The 18,143-nt window shown below is 41.6% G+C and overlaps 1 protein-coding gene across 7 annotated transcripts in view; it reads right to left on the bottom strand.

Moving 5' to 3' along the window:
• The window catches only part of EPHA5 (EPH receptor A5), a 369,106-nt gene that overhangs the window by 48,163 nt on the left and 302,800 nt on the right, over nucleotides 1–18,143 (bottom strand). For 6 of the 7 annotated variants that reach the window (XM_019522270.1, XM_019522268.1, XM_019522273.1 and 3 more), the window contains 2 exons: nucleotides 13,573–13,638; nucleotides 1,874–1,941 (listed from right to left, as the gene is read on the bottom strand). In XM_019522270.1, the coding sequence (XP_019377815.1) occupies nucleotides 1,874–1,941; nucleotides 13,573–13,638 (134 nt within the window). The remainder of the gene's footprint in view (nucleotides 1–1,873; nucleotides 1,942–13,572; nucleotides 13,639–18,143) is intronic. The other variant, XM_019522269.1, reaches the window with a different exon arrangement.

The raw sequence follows: 18,143 nt of genomic DNA, 5'->3' as shown, positions 1-18,143 counted from the left end.
ATGGCTCCAGCTCCAGTCTGGGGCATGGAGCACATGGTCACTCCAGCCGCTGCCTGGCCATGCAGCAACAAGGGCTGTGGTGGCAGATCCACACCTGGGTCCAGGTTCAACTGGAGCAGGTCTGGGGCTGGAATCTGCTGCCACCACACCCACAACTGCCTGACTGGGTGGGAGCTGGAGCAATTATGTGCTCTGTGCCCCAGGCTGCAGCAGAACCAGAGCTGGATCTGTGACAGAGACTAAGGGAGTAAGGGAGGGCCAGCATTGTGTCAGGGGGAGGGGCAGGCAGGAAGTGGGGCAAGTACCAGGGGACACAGGCACCCAGGGGTGGGAGGGCAAGTGGTGGTGGGACAGGCAGCAGGTGGCAAATGATGAGGCTGAGGACATTTGATTCCCCTGCTACCTGCCACCCCACTGCTTGCCCCTGTGCCACTGCTTGCCCTGCTGCAGCAATAGAGGAGACAAATTTAAGATGACCCTCCATTAATTTGACTCTGCACATGAAAAATAATAACAAATTTATACATTTTTCATGTATAAAATCTAATTATTGGATGCTTATCTGAAATTCTAAGTCATATCCAATTGGGGTAAATACAGTATTATCTAACTTCTGTGTAACTGCACTTTACATCCGTAGATCCAAAAATCACCTTCTAAAGGATCTCTTTAGAAATTCTAGCACTAGTTTTATAGAAAAGTAATATTTTTTAGTATTTCCATGGTACTTTAAATGCACAAATCAGATTAATATCATTGACAAATTCATTTTTGCAAAATTTCTTTGAGGAAGGAAAGCAAATATTATTCTCCTGGTAGTACAGGGGAGGGAAACTGAGGCCAAGTTGATACCTAAGTCCACATGACGAGTTAGTGGTAGAACAAATATTAAAATCAGAGTCTTCTGACACCAGCTCTGTGTTCACTCTCGTAGGCCCTAGAAATGAAATGCTACTGGGCATGTCTACACAAGACATTTACTGTGCAGTTGATGTAATAAACATCTCAGCGTCTACATGTGCATCTGTATTAGGCTGGAGTAAAATTATTTACTCCATAGCAGAATAGTACTTGTATTTACAAGTAAAACACTGCAGCAGCACGCATGTAAATGCTACCTATCTGGCTGGAACATGAAGGTGCTTCAGTGTGGTGACTTCCTGCTGGCTAGCCCAACACGGAAGCACCATCATGCCCAGCCAGCCCCTCTGCAGCACACTGAGTTGGGGGTAGCAGCCCCAGGCTGGCAGGTTAACCCACGGGACCCCGTCCCAGCCAGGGCTGCTCTGCCTGGGCTCCATGTGCTGTGCCTGAATAAACTGTGGAGTTTCTTCCTCCAGAGTTAATTGCTCCCAGGTGCATGTTCAAATGGCATGCCTGGGAGCAGTAAACTCCAGATCAATAAGCTCCGTAGTTTATTACAGTGCTGTAATTGCACATGCAGATGCATCCACAAGCTGGACAAGCTACTGCACAGTAGGGCCGGAAACGAAGCATGCGGCACCACCACTGTACCAGTGGTTACTGGGCAGTCACTAAAGCAAATACTACATGACTGCCCAGTAACAACTGCATAGTCAGGGGCAAGTGTAGACACACCCTGTAACCAACTAAACAAGATTAGAAAATGATGGGTGTCAGAAGTCTCTATACAGAGGAAGGAAATACAATTATTGAAATATTACTGAAACAGAATCAAATCAGAGCTCAACTGATCTACATACTTCACTATGCACATAGAAATAATCCCATTGACAAAATGAAACTAGTTACATGCATAAAGTTAAGCACTGTGCAAAGCCACAAATTATTATATGTGTATATATGTGTGCATGCGTGTGTGTGTATCCTTACTACTTCAATTTTCACTCACTGTGGCCATTATGGAAGTGCATCTTTTCCTCTTCTGGATCTTGTTTAGCTTTGCTATATCCACACCGCCTAGAACAAAATACAGTCTGGTCAGTCATACATCAGGAAGCTTTTAATTAAATTCAGTTACATGAAGTGCAAGAACCCAAAACAGCCATACAACGAGTTAATCAATCAGAGCTATACTGTTTTGGCTTTTGTTCATCCAAATAATCACATTGTCTTTTCCTTTTGATTTAAGGAGATTTTCAGACATGCCTGAGGGCTGGAGGGGCATCAGCCTCGCTGAATTTCCATTGGACTTGAGCACCTCAACCCTTAGATGAAAAATCTCATCCAATAATATTGTTAACTTTGCTTTTATTATTAAAAGGGACAAGGGGAAAGATGAAAGAATTGGAGGGGATAACAATTAGTAATTGCATATATTTTTCAGATTTCAACAGTTGATGAGAGATCAGGTGCCAAGTTATAGACTTGCAAATGGAGGGAACAGAAAAGTCAATGTGATCTTCCTCAGAACATGCAACTTTCATGGATTTTCCAGGCATTCCAAGATTTTACTGTGCTTTCTGGGCAGCTCCTGTCTTTACACATGGGCTCTGGCCTTCTTACATTCCCCTGTTACTAGCTGTTCCCCTCTCCAGCAGCAAAGGAGGGGAAAATTAGAACTTGGCTGCTTTTTCACAAGCTTTCATCACTTAAGTTCACTCAGTTTTCTATCCCTGACCCTCTAAGTGGCATTATCATTCTAAGCCAGTGGTTCTCAACCTTTTTAGGCTCGTGGCCCCACCCCTTCCCTACAACTCTGCAAAGCGTTACAGAACCCCATTTAAAAAAATAATATAAATATATTTTTAAATTTAAAATATATTATTAAAATAAAATATATATTAAAATTAACATAATGGTATTGTCAATAATTAATTAGTTATTAATTGATTAGATCCTCAGAGTTATTATACTCGCTACACTCCCACCACTGGCATAGCCAGGTGGATTTGCATTGCATACCTCCTGCAAAGCCAGATTGGGAAGTGGCTGTGACAGAAACATGTGCTCTTGCTTCAGGCCTTTCTGATCCAACCCTTCACAGTGTCTCCCAGAAAGAGAGACAAGCAAGGCAGGTGGAATTACCCTGTCTGCTGCTGTTTTCAAGATGCATAGTGTAACTCAACTGAGAAATGACCACAGCAAGAATGCCTGCATTGTAATAAGGAAGCCACTGTATTCTTTCTGCTGCAGCTCTTCCCAGTTTGGTTCCAACATGTCTTCTTAGCGTAAAAGCACATGGGGCAGTTCTACCTGCTGACAGCAGCATCCATCTCCAGGCTACTGCCACTGCAGGGTGAAATTGCCCTGTGTGTCTTAGTTTTCAAGAGGCCCAACTGAAGAGCAGCTGCAACAGAGGCAGTGTGTCTGACTGAATTGCATTCTCCAGGCAGGTGCACTCCTTGCTTCTGCGTTAGGTCTCCTGGATTCAGCTCATGTTAAGATGTGAGAAGCAGCTAGAGGAGAAGCAGTGCACCCACCTGTATAATGTCATTCTTTCAGATACTCTGCCTGTGTTTTAGCTCCTCCTCAGTTGGGCCTCCTGAAAACCAAGGTGTGAGGGGCAATTTCATCCTGTGGCAGTGGTATGGCATCCCTGGTAGGTTCTTGCATCTCACCCCAGTTTACAACCACTGCTCTAGGCTTATGTGGCTACTCAGGCTGTGGGCCTGCAAGCTGATACACATGGGCAGCCCCTCACTGAGTGGTGATTAGTAGGGTAGCACACAGACAAAGGGGTTTGTTCATGCAGAATAGCTAATGGGATCAGGGCCCAAGTGTTATGCATGTATTTGGAGAATGCTCTTTTCCCCTCACCAAGCTTTGTTATTAATATGCTACTGAGCTCATCCTGCAATTGGATCTATGTGGATCACTGTCTCTACTTGCTTGTAGTCTGGGCCAGATCCCATTCCACCTATTAGGCATCTAAATGGACTTTGGAGCTTCTGTGTGATGCTATTCTACCCTGTTCAAATCCCTGAAAATCCACTTACATATCTATTTTTATAACACATTGCCATTTGACCCTTAAGACTGAGTCACAAAAAAGCAACAAGGAGAAAGGAAACCTAACTCCTTCTGCAAAAGCTGCTTTCCAGGGACGCAAGCAGGGTGCAATACAATTATAGGGCACCTAAGTCCACTTACACCCCTAATAATTGGTAGAATAGAATCTGGCCCTACATATTAACATGAATGTAGCACTTCTGAAAATAGTCTTCTCAATAAAGAGCCATTTTACACTGAGAAATACAAAGACTTCTCCTGGTACTACCAATACATGAAATGTGGCATAATACCTCTAGCATAATTTACAGCAAGGAAGAGGGTTTGTTTAATTAACAAGAATCATAGTTGGAAACCTGGCAAACAGGCACCTTCATGTGACACTGCCACCCTTCTCTATGTATAATTCAACTAAAGTGAATTTTGGTCTGCATGACTGCAAGATCCACTGCTTTAGGTTTGGTTTCATAACATTAGCTTTTTTACCCTGAAATGAGGTTTTTGGCTTCATGCCCAACACCCAATCTGAAGGAACAAGGTATTCCTCTTAGTCTGATCTCTATCCTTCAACCTGTTCAGCATCTGAGGTCCTGCTGGTGGTTAGGCCACACTACCACTGACATAGATCTCAGGATTACAAAGATATGCAAGCCACTCCACTACATCAAAGTGGGAATAACTTTGGCAAATTCTGGAAAATGAGGTGGAGGGTATCAGACCTCAAGGAATAGCAAGGCAAAGATGGAAAGATAACATAAAACCTCATCTGGAATGGATAGGAAAAGATGTGATAAAATGAAAGGAGAATGAGTAAGACAGGAGGAGATATAAATTATTGTAGGCCACCACAGCCAGTAATACTAGAGAGATAGAAGACTGAAAGTTCCAAGCGACAGCATAAAACACTAAGGGAAATAAGGGCAAGTAAGCTTGGAGAAGGGTAGATGCATGAAGGAAGAAGGTTGAAAAGATCATAGAAACAAACATACGGAGAATGAAAAAAAGAAACAATGCAAAGTTAGGGGTGAAATGTTGGTAAGAGACAGTATGGTAGGAGGGAGCAAAGAGTGAGGAGGCTAGGAAGTGACTCAACCAATCATTGGTAAACAACAATGCCACCCTTGCCAAGGAATGGTAACATAAGAGAGAGCAGCCAGCACTGGGCATAGATGGGAAACTGGTAACAAGGTAGGAGGCCCTCAGCAAAATGTAACACCTGTTGATTGCTAGAAAATGACATTTAGAGGTTAGAGGTTTTGTTTTAGGAATAGGCTTGTAGGTAGAGTAGATATGCATTAGAGCAATGGTCTAGGGGAACAGCAACGGTTAATTGGTTTCTAAAAGCCTGTTTCTGACAAAGTTTCACAGCCTTTAAGGCAGACACCGTGTCTGAGACCAACGTACAAGTGGGCATACACATCCTGGGAAAATCATGTATTAAAGTGTTCCCTGAAAACCCATAACAAAGAAAAGGGATGCTTCACCATTGGGATTTGGTCACAGTGACCACCTGCAAACCACCTGGGATTTCTGGTTTTGGTAAATGGACCGAATTAGGAGGCCAGGCATACCCAAATTAAAGACATCAGTAAATGACTAAATGAAGATGTGTGCATGTGGTGGGTTTGGGAAACAAGGAATTATGCTGACAGGACAGAATGTGGACAGCATGATGACTACAGGGAAACCAATCAACGGTACCCAGAAATGAAGAGTCATCAGGAGAGAAAGATTACAAAAGGAGGGATTTCAGAGAGATTTCAGAGCAGCAAAAGGTCCTGGAGGAGGGGATCCTGAGGCCACCATAGACAGAGGGTGTACCACCAACCCATCTCACCCCACCCCACTGGGAAGGGTGGGCCTTAGCTTTTGACCTCCAAGACTGATGACATTCAAGAAAGAACCACAGAGTGAAGCTCGCATACTAGCCACGTGTACCTTCCCTCTGTGAACCCTGGAACTGTTAGATAAGTAGAACCTGGGGGTTATTTTGTTTGTTTTGCCTGTATTACTCTTATCTGCTATCACTGGGCACATCTACATATTCATAAATGCACCTTAGACACTGTGCATTCAGTTTAGTATGTCCTTAATAAAGCACTAATTAAATGTGCAGTGCCTAAAGTTACTGCCCAGTAGTGCTGGTGCACAGTTATTTAGTGATGCTTACTAAGCATTAGCCTAATAAGTGTGCAGTATGCTATTAGCACAGTTTTTGCTATCTATGACATGCTACTGTGCAGTGTTATTAGCCTAATGCGCAGTAAGCGTCTCGTGTAGATGTGCCCATTGTGTATCAATAACATTTGCCTGTTATCAAATGGAAGAATTTGTGGTCATTCTGAGGGTTTGGGTCTACCTGGCGTAAGGTATCTAGGTCATAAACCCAGTGCCAACACATATGACATGGAGTCCACACAAGAGAGTGCACTGACCTAGCATGCTAAATCTGTTGTTATTAGTAATACCAGGAGGCACTTCTGGGGATAGGGGGTCATTATACCTATACCCCACATAATGTGTGGAATTAACTAGGTGGGAGGAGCAGCCCTGGCTATGTGTGCCTAGGGTAGTGGCATCTCTTGGATGGCACAGAAGCCTTCCTTCTCGGTGCTATGGCTAGGCTGATAGTGACTATGAGCTGAGCTCTTTGGGCATTTTTACACATTCTCTGGGAGATGTGGGGGGGCACTTTTAATTAAAAGCGTCTGAGCGTCACGTGTATCAGTGTCCCTGGGGCTGAAAAATGGTGGTGGGTGCTTTGAACTAAAATTCACTGAATGAGCTTTAGTTCAAAGCACCCCACTACCATTTTTCAGTGCAGAGATGCTAATACATGTGATGCCAGAGTCTGCTCAAGCATGTTTCTTTCTGTGCTCCAGCAGACTCGATATTTCAATTTATATATCTCCACAGACTCGAGATATATATATATATATCTCCAACCTAATCCTGGATTCATTTGGCATCTTTCAAAACTTATTCACAATTAATAATTTGTATTTTTCTTGAGATTCAAGAATTGTAAGTATTCCATGTTAATATTCCATATATACCACACCCACCCTTCATTTATTCAGTGCAGAGGTGTATAACTAGAGCTTCTGTTGGAGAATTATGAGACTTTGACTTTTCCTCAACAGTTCTGCTGGTCTCACCCAAGGTATCCTAAAAGTCCTTTGGAAATCTTACAGAATCCACTGTTTCAGGGAGCAGTGCCAAACACTGAGAGAGATACACTCAAAAGGCAATACAAATATAATATTATATGAGGCAAAACTTCAGTGGTCCTTAAATCAAAACTGCTTGGCTAGCACAATGATGCTGACCTCTTTGTTCAACTAGTAACATTCAATTTTCAAGTATAGGCTTTTGTTCGATAGGGAAACTAAAGGACTCTTGCATTCCTTGCATGGGCATCTTCAGTCAGTGAGCAAATTCCTGGCTTTAAAGAGATTTTTATGCATGAAGATACCAGGTAGAACTGGCTAAGAGACTCTTCACTTCCAGCTAACACAGAAAGTGTAAACTTTTCACAGGGAAAACCAATCACTCAAATCACTGATTCCTAAGTGCACATTTTCTGGAAATCAAAACCTGAGAACTACCCAAAATGAAATATTTTCATCCTCTAGGATTGTTGTTTGGGGTCAGAATATTTTAAAGCAAAATAGACACCTTCCTTGAAATTTTGTGTTTAAGCCAAATTCCAATTGTCCATTAAAAAAATCTACAGAAAATTTTCAGTGAGTCCCACTTCCATCCAATGTATGTTGGCAAACTTCTTCTGTTTACCTTTTAAAGCAAACATTTGTATCCCTTTTTCAAACTTGAAGTACATCATCCGTAAATAGTATTTCCTAACATTAGCTTCCTTACTAAATTATTCTCATGAAGATTTAATTGTATAGATACCTCCTCTAGAACTAGAAAAACGGAATCTTCAGTCACATATACAGTGAGCCAAGAATACCTTAATTCAAAGTGATTAACATTTTACTACCTACAGACAGATTCAAAGAGCCAATATGAATGAGTCATTTTTGATGGTGGCCATCTCTAGAGCTCTATAACACATACAGCAGCATGTCACATTAGCATATAAAATCAGGTTCTGGAACCCCCCATTGCACCATTAAAACATGGTTCAACAAGATGCACCAAGTAAAACTGCAGCTGCCAGAGACTGGTTCTCGAGCAGGGGTTCAGCATCACTAACAAAGCATTTGAGGAAACCTGTCTATTATTATCTTCTGTATTTTACAACTGCACAATCTTAGAGATACAGGCAATAAATATGACCCTTTGGGCTTAAAATGTACCTCTCTTCCCTTCTGGATGTTTAACCAGTCTGACAAAATAAGAGGCAAACTGTTTCTCTTTTTTTCTTTTCTTATGCTCTTCCCAACCTTAAATTTAATATCTGTATGTGTGTGTGTGAATGTATATAATTTAAATTTAGATATAATTTGTCATATGACATGGCTTACTCAATATGACCGATTCTTTCCCAGATATGTGTTATTACTGGCAGATAAAATATCCAAATGTTCTGTTTTAAAAGACTTTTAAATGAAAAAAAAGTGTCATTTTGTGGTATAATCGAGTTTAACAGGCACATTTAATTCTAACGTTTATGGAAAAGGCTGTAAAACAAAGTTGCCTGGTGGACATTCATCCTCACAGTTTAATGAGCACTGTAGAAAATATTGATTTTGTATAACTTCTCTGTATTGCTTATAGTGAACTGGGCTACATACTCAATGGATGTAACTTACTAAAGCTCCTGAATTTATGCTGATTTTTAGTTGTGAAGGATCCAGACCAGATTCTTTATACTGAAGCCACAGACCACCCTCACCTGCCTCCTACCCCCAGCATAAGACTGTATCTGTAGGTCCCATGACATTAAAAAAATAAAACTCAAATTTCAGTGTTTTCCAATACAAATATGAGAGAAATGAATTCATATTTTAAATATTCTTATGGCATCACATGTGATATAAAATCAAGTTGCAGATTTACCAAGCAGCTTGTAAAATATTTACATAGCAGCTTATGAAAAGTGCAGCTGTAAAATGGTCCTTATGCAGGTTTATAAAATATAAAAATGGATTGGGTGAAAAAATCCTACTGGGGACAAGTGAGTTTAACTATGAATGCATGCTACCTATTATAACCTAACTCACTTGACAAGGGACAGAAGAGAAACATGATCCAGATGTCAAGAAATGAATGACAAAGGCTTGCCCTTCTTGGATGGACAGGGACACTTGACCCCTGCCCTTCCGCTTTACAATGTCCCACAAGCTCATGTTGATCTTCACCTTGCCATGTATTGCTGGTACTATCAACGATAAAGCACATGGCTTCATCCAACCAAAAAAGCATATGGTGAACAAATCATGGAAGGAAGTCTGCTCATCCTGGCCTTGACATTGTGAGCGCTATGGACATGATCCAAACCTAACTGGAGTCAATGGATAGTCTCTCAATGATGTCCATAGAACTGGATCTGGGGGTCTACGGCCTTGTATAAAGCATGTGGACCTAAGTCCTCAACAACAAATATTTAAAGAGGTGCCCTAAACCCTTGCTGAAATCTACCCATTTCCCTAATATTTCAGCCCACAGCTGAACAAGAGTGGGTACCCTCCCCTACTTAAGGTTAAAAGGCTATTTAAATGCTTTGTTGAATCAAGGCCTCATTATAATAATTTTCTGTCCAACTCATCACTTTTAAGGGTGCATGAAGCTTCATTAGCCAGGACAGTGTGGTTCAAGTTGCTGCCATTTTCAGCAATGGGGCAGCTAAATATGAAGGTAGAGGAAAAGACCCCAAAACTCATTTGAGAGGATGTGGCAGATATATGCCCATCTTTATAGCAGCCTCATGAGCATCTCTACCCAGTGGCTAGTTACCCTAGCAAACACTTCACTGTCTGAATTGCATACTCCCTCAGCTGCTTTTACATTGAAAGGAGCTTTCCATCCTCTCATCCACCTTCCCTCTTTCTGGCAGTTTTTTCTCTGCCTTAGGATTAGTTCCCATAGTGAGTTGTTTTCTTACAGTTGGCCAAATGCTCAGCTGATATACAGTGGTGTGGCACATCCCCAGTCAGAATCTGGCCCATTAGGTTTATTTAAAAAGCTCCTCCTCATGCTTTTTGGAAAGTACGTCAACTGAGATACTTAGGCCAGAAGAGGAAATTTGTCCTAGTTTGTCTAGGAGGTGGTTTGATTGTAGGACTAAGAAATTTGACTTTGGCTTTATTCATTGAAAGAGCAGATAAAACATCTCCCTTAAAGAGAATAGTTGTCTTAAGCAAGGGGCAGGTTTCCTCACCTTTTTACTGAATCAGCCTAGAATCATTTTCAAACTTCAATGAAAATAACTGCAATTGTCCCAGGGATGCACACAGCTGCTCACCATTGCAAACTCACTCTTTCTCAGCACCTTTCCCACATCAACTGTCCCATTCTCTACTATCCTCTCCTGTATTTGACCTCAGAATGACTTGGAAGTCTTATAAGGGAAATTTTGAAAATACTGGAGTGGTATTTTTAACTTTCTTGCTCTCACTAGTCCTCTGCCTTCCTAAATCATGGAAAAAACAATTAAAGATAATTTAAACAAGAAACAGATTCCTCCTCCTCCTCCTTGCAGGAAGCTGCCTCTGAAGTGATCTCTAAATCTCTTTAAAGAGCCTGTCTTTCTTTCCTGTGACGCACTCAAAAGCGTCACTTTGAAGCACTTCTGCCATCTTCTGTATTCAAGAACAGCAGCTTCCTTCTCTACTCTCCTCTCTATAGGGAGGCTGTAAACCTGAGGATGGTTTAGAGAAAACACTTTTCAAAGCTGTACGTTGTTCTCCCTTCTCTGTGGAGAAAGAAGTCTTGTACTTTTTTTTTTTAGCTGTGCACTCATGTGCTTTGGTAAATTAAGATGATTGTGAGCATTCTCTTTTCCTAGCCCTCAGCACGTTAGGTCTTCTTAAACAGGCCTGCCTAGCTTTCCATTATTGCCAACCCCTTTATTTTATGCCCCAATGAGAAATTCAGGGTATATGACACCAAATTGCAACATCTATGTTTCTGGTACATTGGTTCTACAAGGCAGCAGAACTATCATGAGTCTTTATTTTGATAATCATTACAAAATGTACAAGAAAACATTTTGGCAGCTAAACACTGCAGGTTGAGCTGTCTAGTTTAGTACTGCCAATCCAACACATTCAGCAAGCATGACTCAGGTCACCAAAAATCATGAGAGATTAGCTTTAAAAAAACAAAAAACAAAACCCCAAAACATTCCTAGTTTTGTTTTTTGGTTTTTTAAAATCCTTCTGCTCTCATGCTTTTTGGATTCCTGTCAGCAAGCTTTGCACTGTAAATAAAAACAGAGATTATCATATAATCACATGGCTCCAAGGGCTGGGGCTTTAAGAAAAAAAAAAAGAGAAAAATTTTCAAGAAAAAAATCCTGAAAATTGGCAATGGCACATTTCAGAAAGATAAAAATTACAGATGCTTTCTGTTTCTTGTAAACAGAACAGACTCAGTTCTTTCTTCAGGTATACAGATTGTATTGCCACAAACAAGAATAGCAGGCTTTGAAAGGAATATATAACAAGTATAACACCCTTCTAAATATAAAAATCCCAGTGGTTTGAAAAGGCTGTAAAAACCCTCTCGTCACAAGGCCTGAGACAATCCTTAATTACTGGGGCTTAAGAAGTTTTCCCATAGTTAGGGGACAGTTTATTCAAGAATTGCTTCCACAAGGTTTTTTAAATCTGCCTCTCAGGCAGATGTTTCAGGCAACTGTCAGAGGTAGGACATGGGACTAGATGGTTTCTGGGTCTAATTTAGGTTGGCAACTGCTATATTCCACATAGGCTACAAAAAGATTTTTATCTTGAGATGGACCATTTAATCTTGAAATGAAGCGCAATCATTCAGGTGTCCATCTCCATTGTCTCAGGATAAATTCTAAAAAGGTTTATATGGTAATGAGTATGAGCAGTTTATTCTGGGACATTGCAAAGTATGCCTCCAGGGTTATCCTAGGATTGCATCACTGAATCAATGGCAGAAAAACAGTGGGGCATTCAACCACTATTATTAGAAGGGTGATGTGTATACATGCCAATTGTATTATATTTTTGTTCTGGCACAAACACAGGCACAACTTGCCCAGGGACAAATACAATGTCTGTTTTTTGCCACAGAAAGCAATGGTATAACTTAGCTGTCTTTGGTTAGGGGCCTTGGTTAGGACAGCTCTACAAATCTTGCATAGCTATGTTTAAAGTCTACAGGGTGAGGCCAAACATAAACAAAAACTGGGCATCTTAATTCTCTGTTCCAGTTATTTATATTCTGCAATCTCAAAGAGACACTTCTTGGACGCAGCCAGACAAGTGCAGATGTGCAGTATGCAGTGCTGCAGACCCACCTGTAGTGCCGCACATAACACGTGACACATACAGACATTCCCGGCACTGCTAATTTACAGCACGGGGGATGGTGGATGGTGGTGACATTGGGAAATCCTCATGTAAAAAAAACCCCGCGCCTTAAAGAAGTGGGGAAGCACACAAGGCGACAGAGCGTGCCACTGGAAACCGGAGTCTGGCCAGCCAGAACCATGTTCTGGCTGCCAGCCAGGCTCCATGTTGCCGGATTGCCACAGCTGCAGTCCCTGGAAGCCCCCAGGATCCCACATAAGTCTGCTGGGGCCATCCCAGGTGCTGGCCCCAGCCTCCCTCCACTACCTAGGGCAATGCACCACACACCAGACCATGCATACACAGGCATTTACTGGGAAGAGGCAGCAGTGACAAGTGGGAAACCGCTTATGGGGACAGCCTTTGAGTGTGATTTTGAGCCCCCATGCAAGCTCAGCCAACAGGGAGCTCTCTGCCCACACAGCCTTCAGCTGCTTCAGAGACCATGTCTCCTATGCAATGATCCAAGTCTAACCCAAACAAGCCAATACAAATTAAAACCACCCCTCACTTTATTAGTTAGAAAGCATGCAAGAACATATAAGAAAGGAAACTGCTTATGCAACTCAGAGAAGGGCAGCATCAGAATTTCACAGCATGTGGCACAGACATCCAGCTCTTGGTTCAATGAAAGGCATGTCCAATGTTGTCTTTCTAGCTGGAGCACATCATCATTAGTAGTGGCATGTCATTAGAGACAACAACATACATTTCACTTCACTGATATGCATGCTACATGCCAAAAATTCAGTGACCTTTGCACCTTTCTTTTGGACAATAATCCCCCTCCCCCTGCTCAGTGACAGGAAGCAGGATTTGATGCAGTGTCCAGCATGCAAGTTACATGATGTTTGGTTTTATTATGACACATGACATTTCTGGTATGTTGTCTGGGTCGATCCATGATGGAATAATATGTCAGATTTTCCACTGGGACCCTGCTCTTTTGGAGAAATACTCTGCTTCAGAAAATGCTATTTTCAGTTGTTGAGATAGACAAGTTGGGTGCAGAGGTCAGATGAGAAAGCAATTCCAGGCCAATACAAGAAAGGAAGAAAAAGGCAGACTTTGCACAGAAAACATGGAGGTAGGACACCAAATAGGAGCCAGAGTGGGTGAGAACACTGACCATATTAGGCTCGGATAGGCAACAGCACGCAGGGAAGAAGCCCACCCACAGCCATGATCGCAGCAACTGAAAAGCAAACAAAAAGGCCCAGGATAAGGTGTAAATCCCACTGCCCTGGTCATGCGCAAATACATTTGCAACATTTTCATATGCTTTTTTCTTTTCTTTTTTTTTTTTTACAGTATTTGGACCTCAAAATAGCAGGCTGCAAGGCTGTCATTGCAGGAGCTATGAGCCAGGAAAACCCCTTTGAGATACCATATGGCTCTGATGCAGCAAAACATTTAAGTGTGTGCTTAACATTACTTACTTGAGTTATTCCACTAGAGTCAATGGGGTTACCCAAAAACTTCTAAGTTAAACAATTGCTCAAGGACCGGATTTAAATCAGGTGTTGAAGTGATTGTTGTTACTCAAATCGTGTTTGGCAGAATAACTTTCTTTATTTAATCAATGCAGCATTTCAAAGGTGCACGAATTTGCGCCCAGGTTTTACAAACATTTATGTATATGAATGATATTATTCACTCACACTGACCTTAGTGGGACTCCTTATTTGAGCAAAGTTAGGCACATGTAATAAGTGTTTAAGGGATCAGGGCCTTAGCATGTGTGTGAGCAAATTTCTGGGGCAGCCTTTCTCCTCAGTAATTTGAATGCTATTCAAAGACCAGAAAACCACTCTGTGCCTATGCACAGCTTATTTTCAGACCAGTAAGGCATTATTCTAGCCTAATCAGAGTATTAAATCTTTTTGGCATTAGTACATTACTTGAACCTGGATGTAATTCTGAGTTCTCTTTATCCCTGTCATACCACCAGCACAGAAGATTCCCTTTGCTACTAAACATCAAAACATAATGCAATAATTTAAGCCAGAAAACAATATAAGCCAGGAGAAAGATATAGAGCCAGATCCTCAACTGGCATAAATGAATATAGTCTCACTGTTCCAGAAATGGCTGGTGTCCATTGGCTTAAAGTTGTGACTCACTGGGTGTGTCTACACGTGAATATTAATGTGATGCAATAAACTCTGGTGCACATTGCACCAGAGTTTATTGCTCCCAGATACTCATTTACACATGTGCCCAGGATTGCAGCATGGTGGCCAGGTCAAAGCAGCCCTGTCTGGCAGGGGGCCCGGGGTGTCAGCCTGCCAGCCCAGGGCTGCTCCCCTAGCTCAAAGTGCTACGGAGGGGCTGGCTGGGGCATGATGGTGCTTCAGTGTGAGGCTAGCCAGCAGGCAGCACTGAAACACCCTTGTGTCCCAGCCAGCTGGGGCAGTACCTACATGTGTGCTGCTGTGGAGTTTTTTACTCTGTAATAACAAGTACTATTCTTCTGTGGAGTAAATTATTTTCCTCCAGCCTAATAGGGGGCGCACGTGTAGGCACATGCCATTTAGTGTGCAGCTAATTAGTTTACTGCGTAGTAAACATCTCATGCAAATGCATCCATTATTTCTCACAAAATCATCAGAGCATGCCCTTCTCTTTTCATTTCATTCCCTCTTTAGAGTTGTAAAGTATAAAATGTAAATACCTAAACACATAAAAGAGACAGACTATTTTGACAAAATTAACATTCTACAATTGCATTTAAGAGATGGTAATGCAAAATGACTTCAGGCATGGAGCAATTTACAGAAGTACCTGCTCTATTATGTTCTTTCTTAAACCACAGCGTGGGGAAAAAAAGTCTCTCCGTACTTCTTACAAATTTTCTATCAGCAAAACAACTTACACACATCCTATAAGAAGTGTTGCCAACTCATGTTATTTTATTGCAACACTTGCAATAGCAGGTGTTTCTGAATATACTAGTTGCTGGAGTAATCTGATTATGTGAGAGCCTCAGCTTTCATTGAATATATGATGTATATTTTATTTCTAGTAAGCTTTGAGCCCTTACAGTTGCAGAGAAAAGCTTGAAAACAAAAATGTCAAAGGTTCAAGAAACAGAAATCAAATAAAAAGAACACAGATGTTTAATGATTTTTGAAACAACCCTAACTTAGAAGTGTTGAATATGAGGTGTTGGCAATGTTGTATAAGATCTATTTAAACCAGTCCATTCTATGATGATTCTCTTTCTGTCTCACACATACACACACACACTTCCCTCTATTATGTTCTTTTTTATAATGGAAAATAAGACTCCATCCTGCAAGAGTCACTGGCCAGGCATTTTAAAACTGCTCAGCACCTAGAATCAAAGCTCTATTTTGAAAATAGGTCATTACCATCTCAGGCACCAAAAATGACAGCATTCTCAGAAACATAAGCATGCTGGGTATTGAGCTTTTAAACGAGGCCCAGACTTTCATTAGGTGCTTAGAGCTGAGCATTTTGGGGAAAAAATAGCCCAGAGTTATAAGGTCAGAGAAGTTAGTCAGGTATAAGCGAAGTTAGAATTTGCATCTCTTTTTAATTCAATTTGCATACAAAACATTAATTATGTTTTTAGAAACACACTGCACAAAATTAAGAACAAACCAAATACAAAAGACCTAAGACCAGATCTTATTCCACATCTTAGGTATCTAACTGAAATTAGATGCCTAAGTGTTACCCTATTACTATTTGCTGAGGTTCCTGAATAATGCTTAATGCAAAAGATGGATAAGCCCTCTTCCTTGACGTTTTGTGTGACAATCTGAAGGCTAAAATAATGGTGTATTACAAAAGAAGACATATTTATAGTTTTCAGGAACTTAACAACAATGGAATAGATCACACTTAGGGACATAAATCCACTTAGGCAGCTAATGGGTGGAATAGGATCCAGTATACAGATCTTACAGAAAACATATAATTTTCTTAAGAAAAGAATTAACTTTGAATCCCAGAAATCAGGGAGTATAAATGCCTCAACTAGGTAGTTAACACCAAAAAAAGCTTTAGTACTAATAATGTTCCAATGCCTATTACCTTGGTGGTGAGGCAAATGAAAAACCCAACTATTATATAATAAATACAGATTAAAGTTTAAAAAGAGGCAAGATTCAAACACACCTGCATCACATCCTGTCCTGGAAGTCACTAACTATGGGCTTTGACAGACGGTAGGGGATAGAGTATAATGATATGTTTCTCAACTCCAAGTAGAATATTCTCAGTATGTAAACTGAGAGCCTAACAGCTTCTCAGGAGAGCTTAACAGCTATGGTAGAGTAAGAAACCATCCTTCAATGAAATATACCCAGGCCTCAACAAGATTTTACAATCTTCCATCACCCTGAATTCTATCTGGGAACAGCCCAAGAAGAGACACAAGTACAGGTGCTACATATCTGCTTAGGGAGGTGGATTGTTCAGGTTGACTTCACAGACTGATTTAGGGATGGCATATTGGTCCAGAGTCATGGGGTGAGGTGACCAAACAAGGGTCAATTGCACCTGTGCCAGGCTCAGCCCATCTCCATAGTTGGAGGCAATCAATATAAGGTGTCTAGTGACTGAGAGCCAGGCCTGCTGCTAGACATAATGAAGGGTGGCAAGTGGTCAGTCAGGATAGATGTAGGGGAGTGGGAGGTTTGAATGAAGCATGTGCTGCTAAGGACCTGGGAGGAAAGACCCACAGGGACTAGAATTAGCTGGAAGACTGGAGTCTGGTGAGAACATACTGAGCTTTCCCTCTGGAAGTAGAAGACTAAGAGTCAGATCCAGAGAAGGGCTTCAGTGCTAAAACAAAACTAGGGAATATTTTGGTGCTTACATCCAAAAACCCTGCTCGTAGCTGTGGAACCCTGGAGACACTTAAATTCATGAAGTGCTTTCTTTTGGCCAACTACTGTAACTTCCTCAGCCTAACAAAGGGTTTTTGAACCTGAAAGCTTGTTTAAATTTTTTCTTTCCAACTACTTAATTGGTCTAATAAAAGATATCAGATTCACCCAAGGAACCTTGTCTTCTTTTGGCCCTGAAATTCCCTAAATATGCATGGGTCTGCTTGTTCTCCATGTACTATATTGCTCCACTCCAAGCAGTAGCCACCTGACTACTGTTTAAGGTCCATAGGGATCCACAAACTAGGTGGACAAGTTCATAATCCTCACAGAGAGGCCATTAGGAAAGCTCAGAGCAAATCAATTAAAAAAGGATGTGGAGAAGCTTGAGAGAATCCAGAGAAGAGCCACGCACATGATCAGAGGTCAGGAAAACAGACCTTACAACAACAGGCTGAGAGCCATGGGACTCTTAAGCCTGGAAAAGCGCAGGCTCAGGGGTGATCTGATGGCCACCTATAAGTTTATAAGGGGTGACCACCAGTATCTGAGGCAAGGTTTGTTCACCAGAGTGCCCCAAGGGATGACGAGGTCCAACGGTCATAAACTACTGCAAGACCTTTTCAGGCTGGACATAAGGAAGAAATTCTTTACTGTCCGAGCCCCCAAGGTCTCAAACAGCCTGCCATCGGAGGTGGTTCAAGCACCTACATTGAACACCTTCAAGAGCAAATTGGATGCTTATCTTGCTGGGATCCTATGACCCCAGCTGACTTCCTGCCCTTTGGGCGGGGGGCTGGACTCGATGATCTTCCGAGGTCCCTTCCAGCCCTAATGTCTA

The sequence above is a fragment of the Gavialis gangeticus genome, unplaced genomic scaffold (genome assembly GCF_001723915.1).
Source record: "Gavialis gangeticus isolate Ggan-Ray unplaced genomic scaffold, GavGan_comp1, whole genome shotgun sequence".
NCBI lineage: Eukaryota > Metazoa > Chordata > Crocodylia > Gavialidae > Gavialis > Gavialis gangeticus.
The sequence above is the reverse complement of the archived record's forward strand: the minus strand, read 5'-3'. Positions and strand labels throughout refer to the sequence as shown.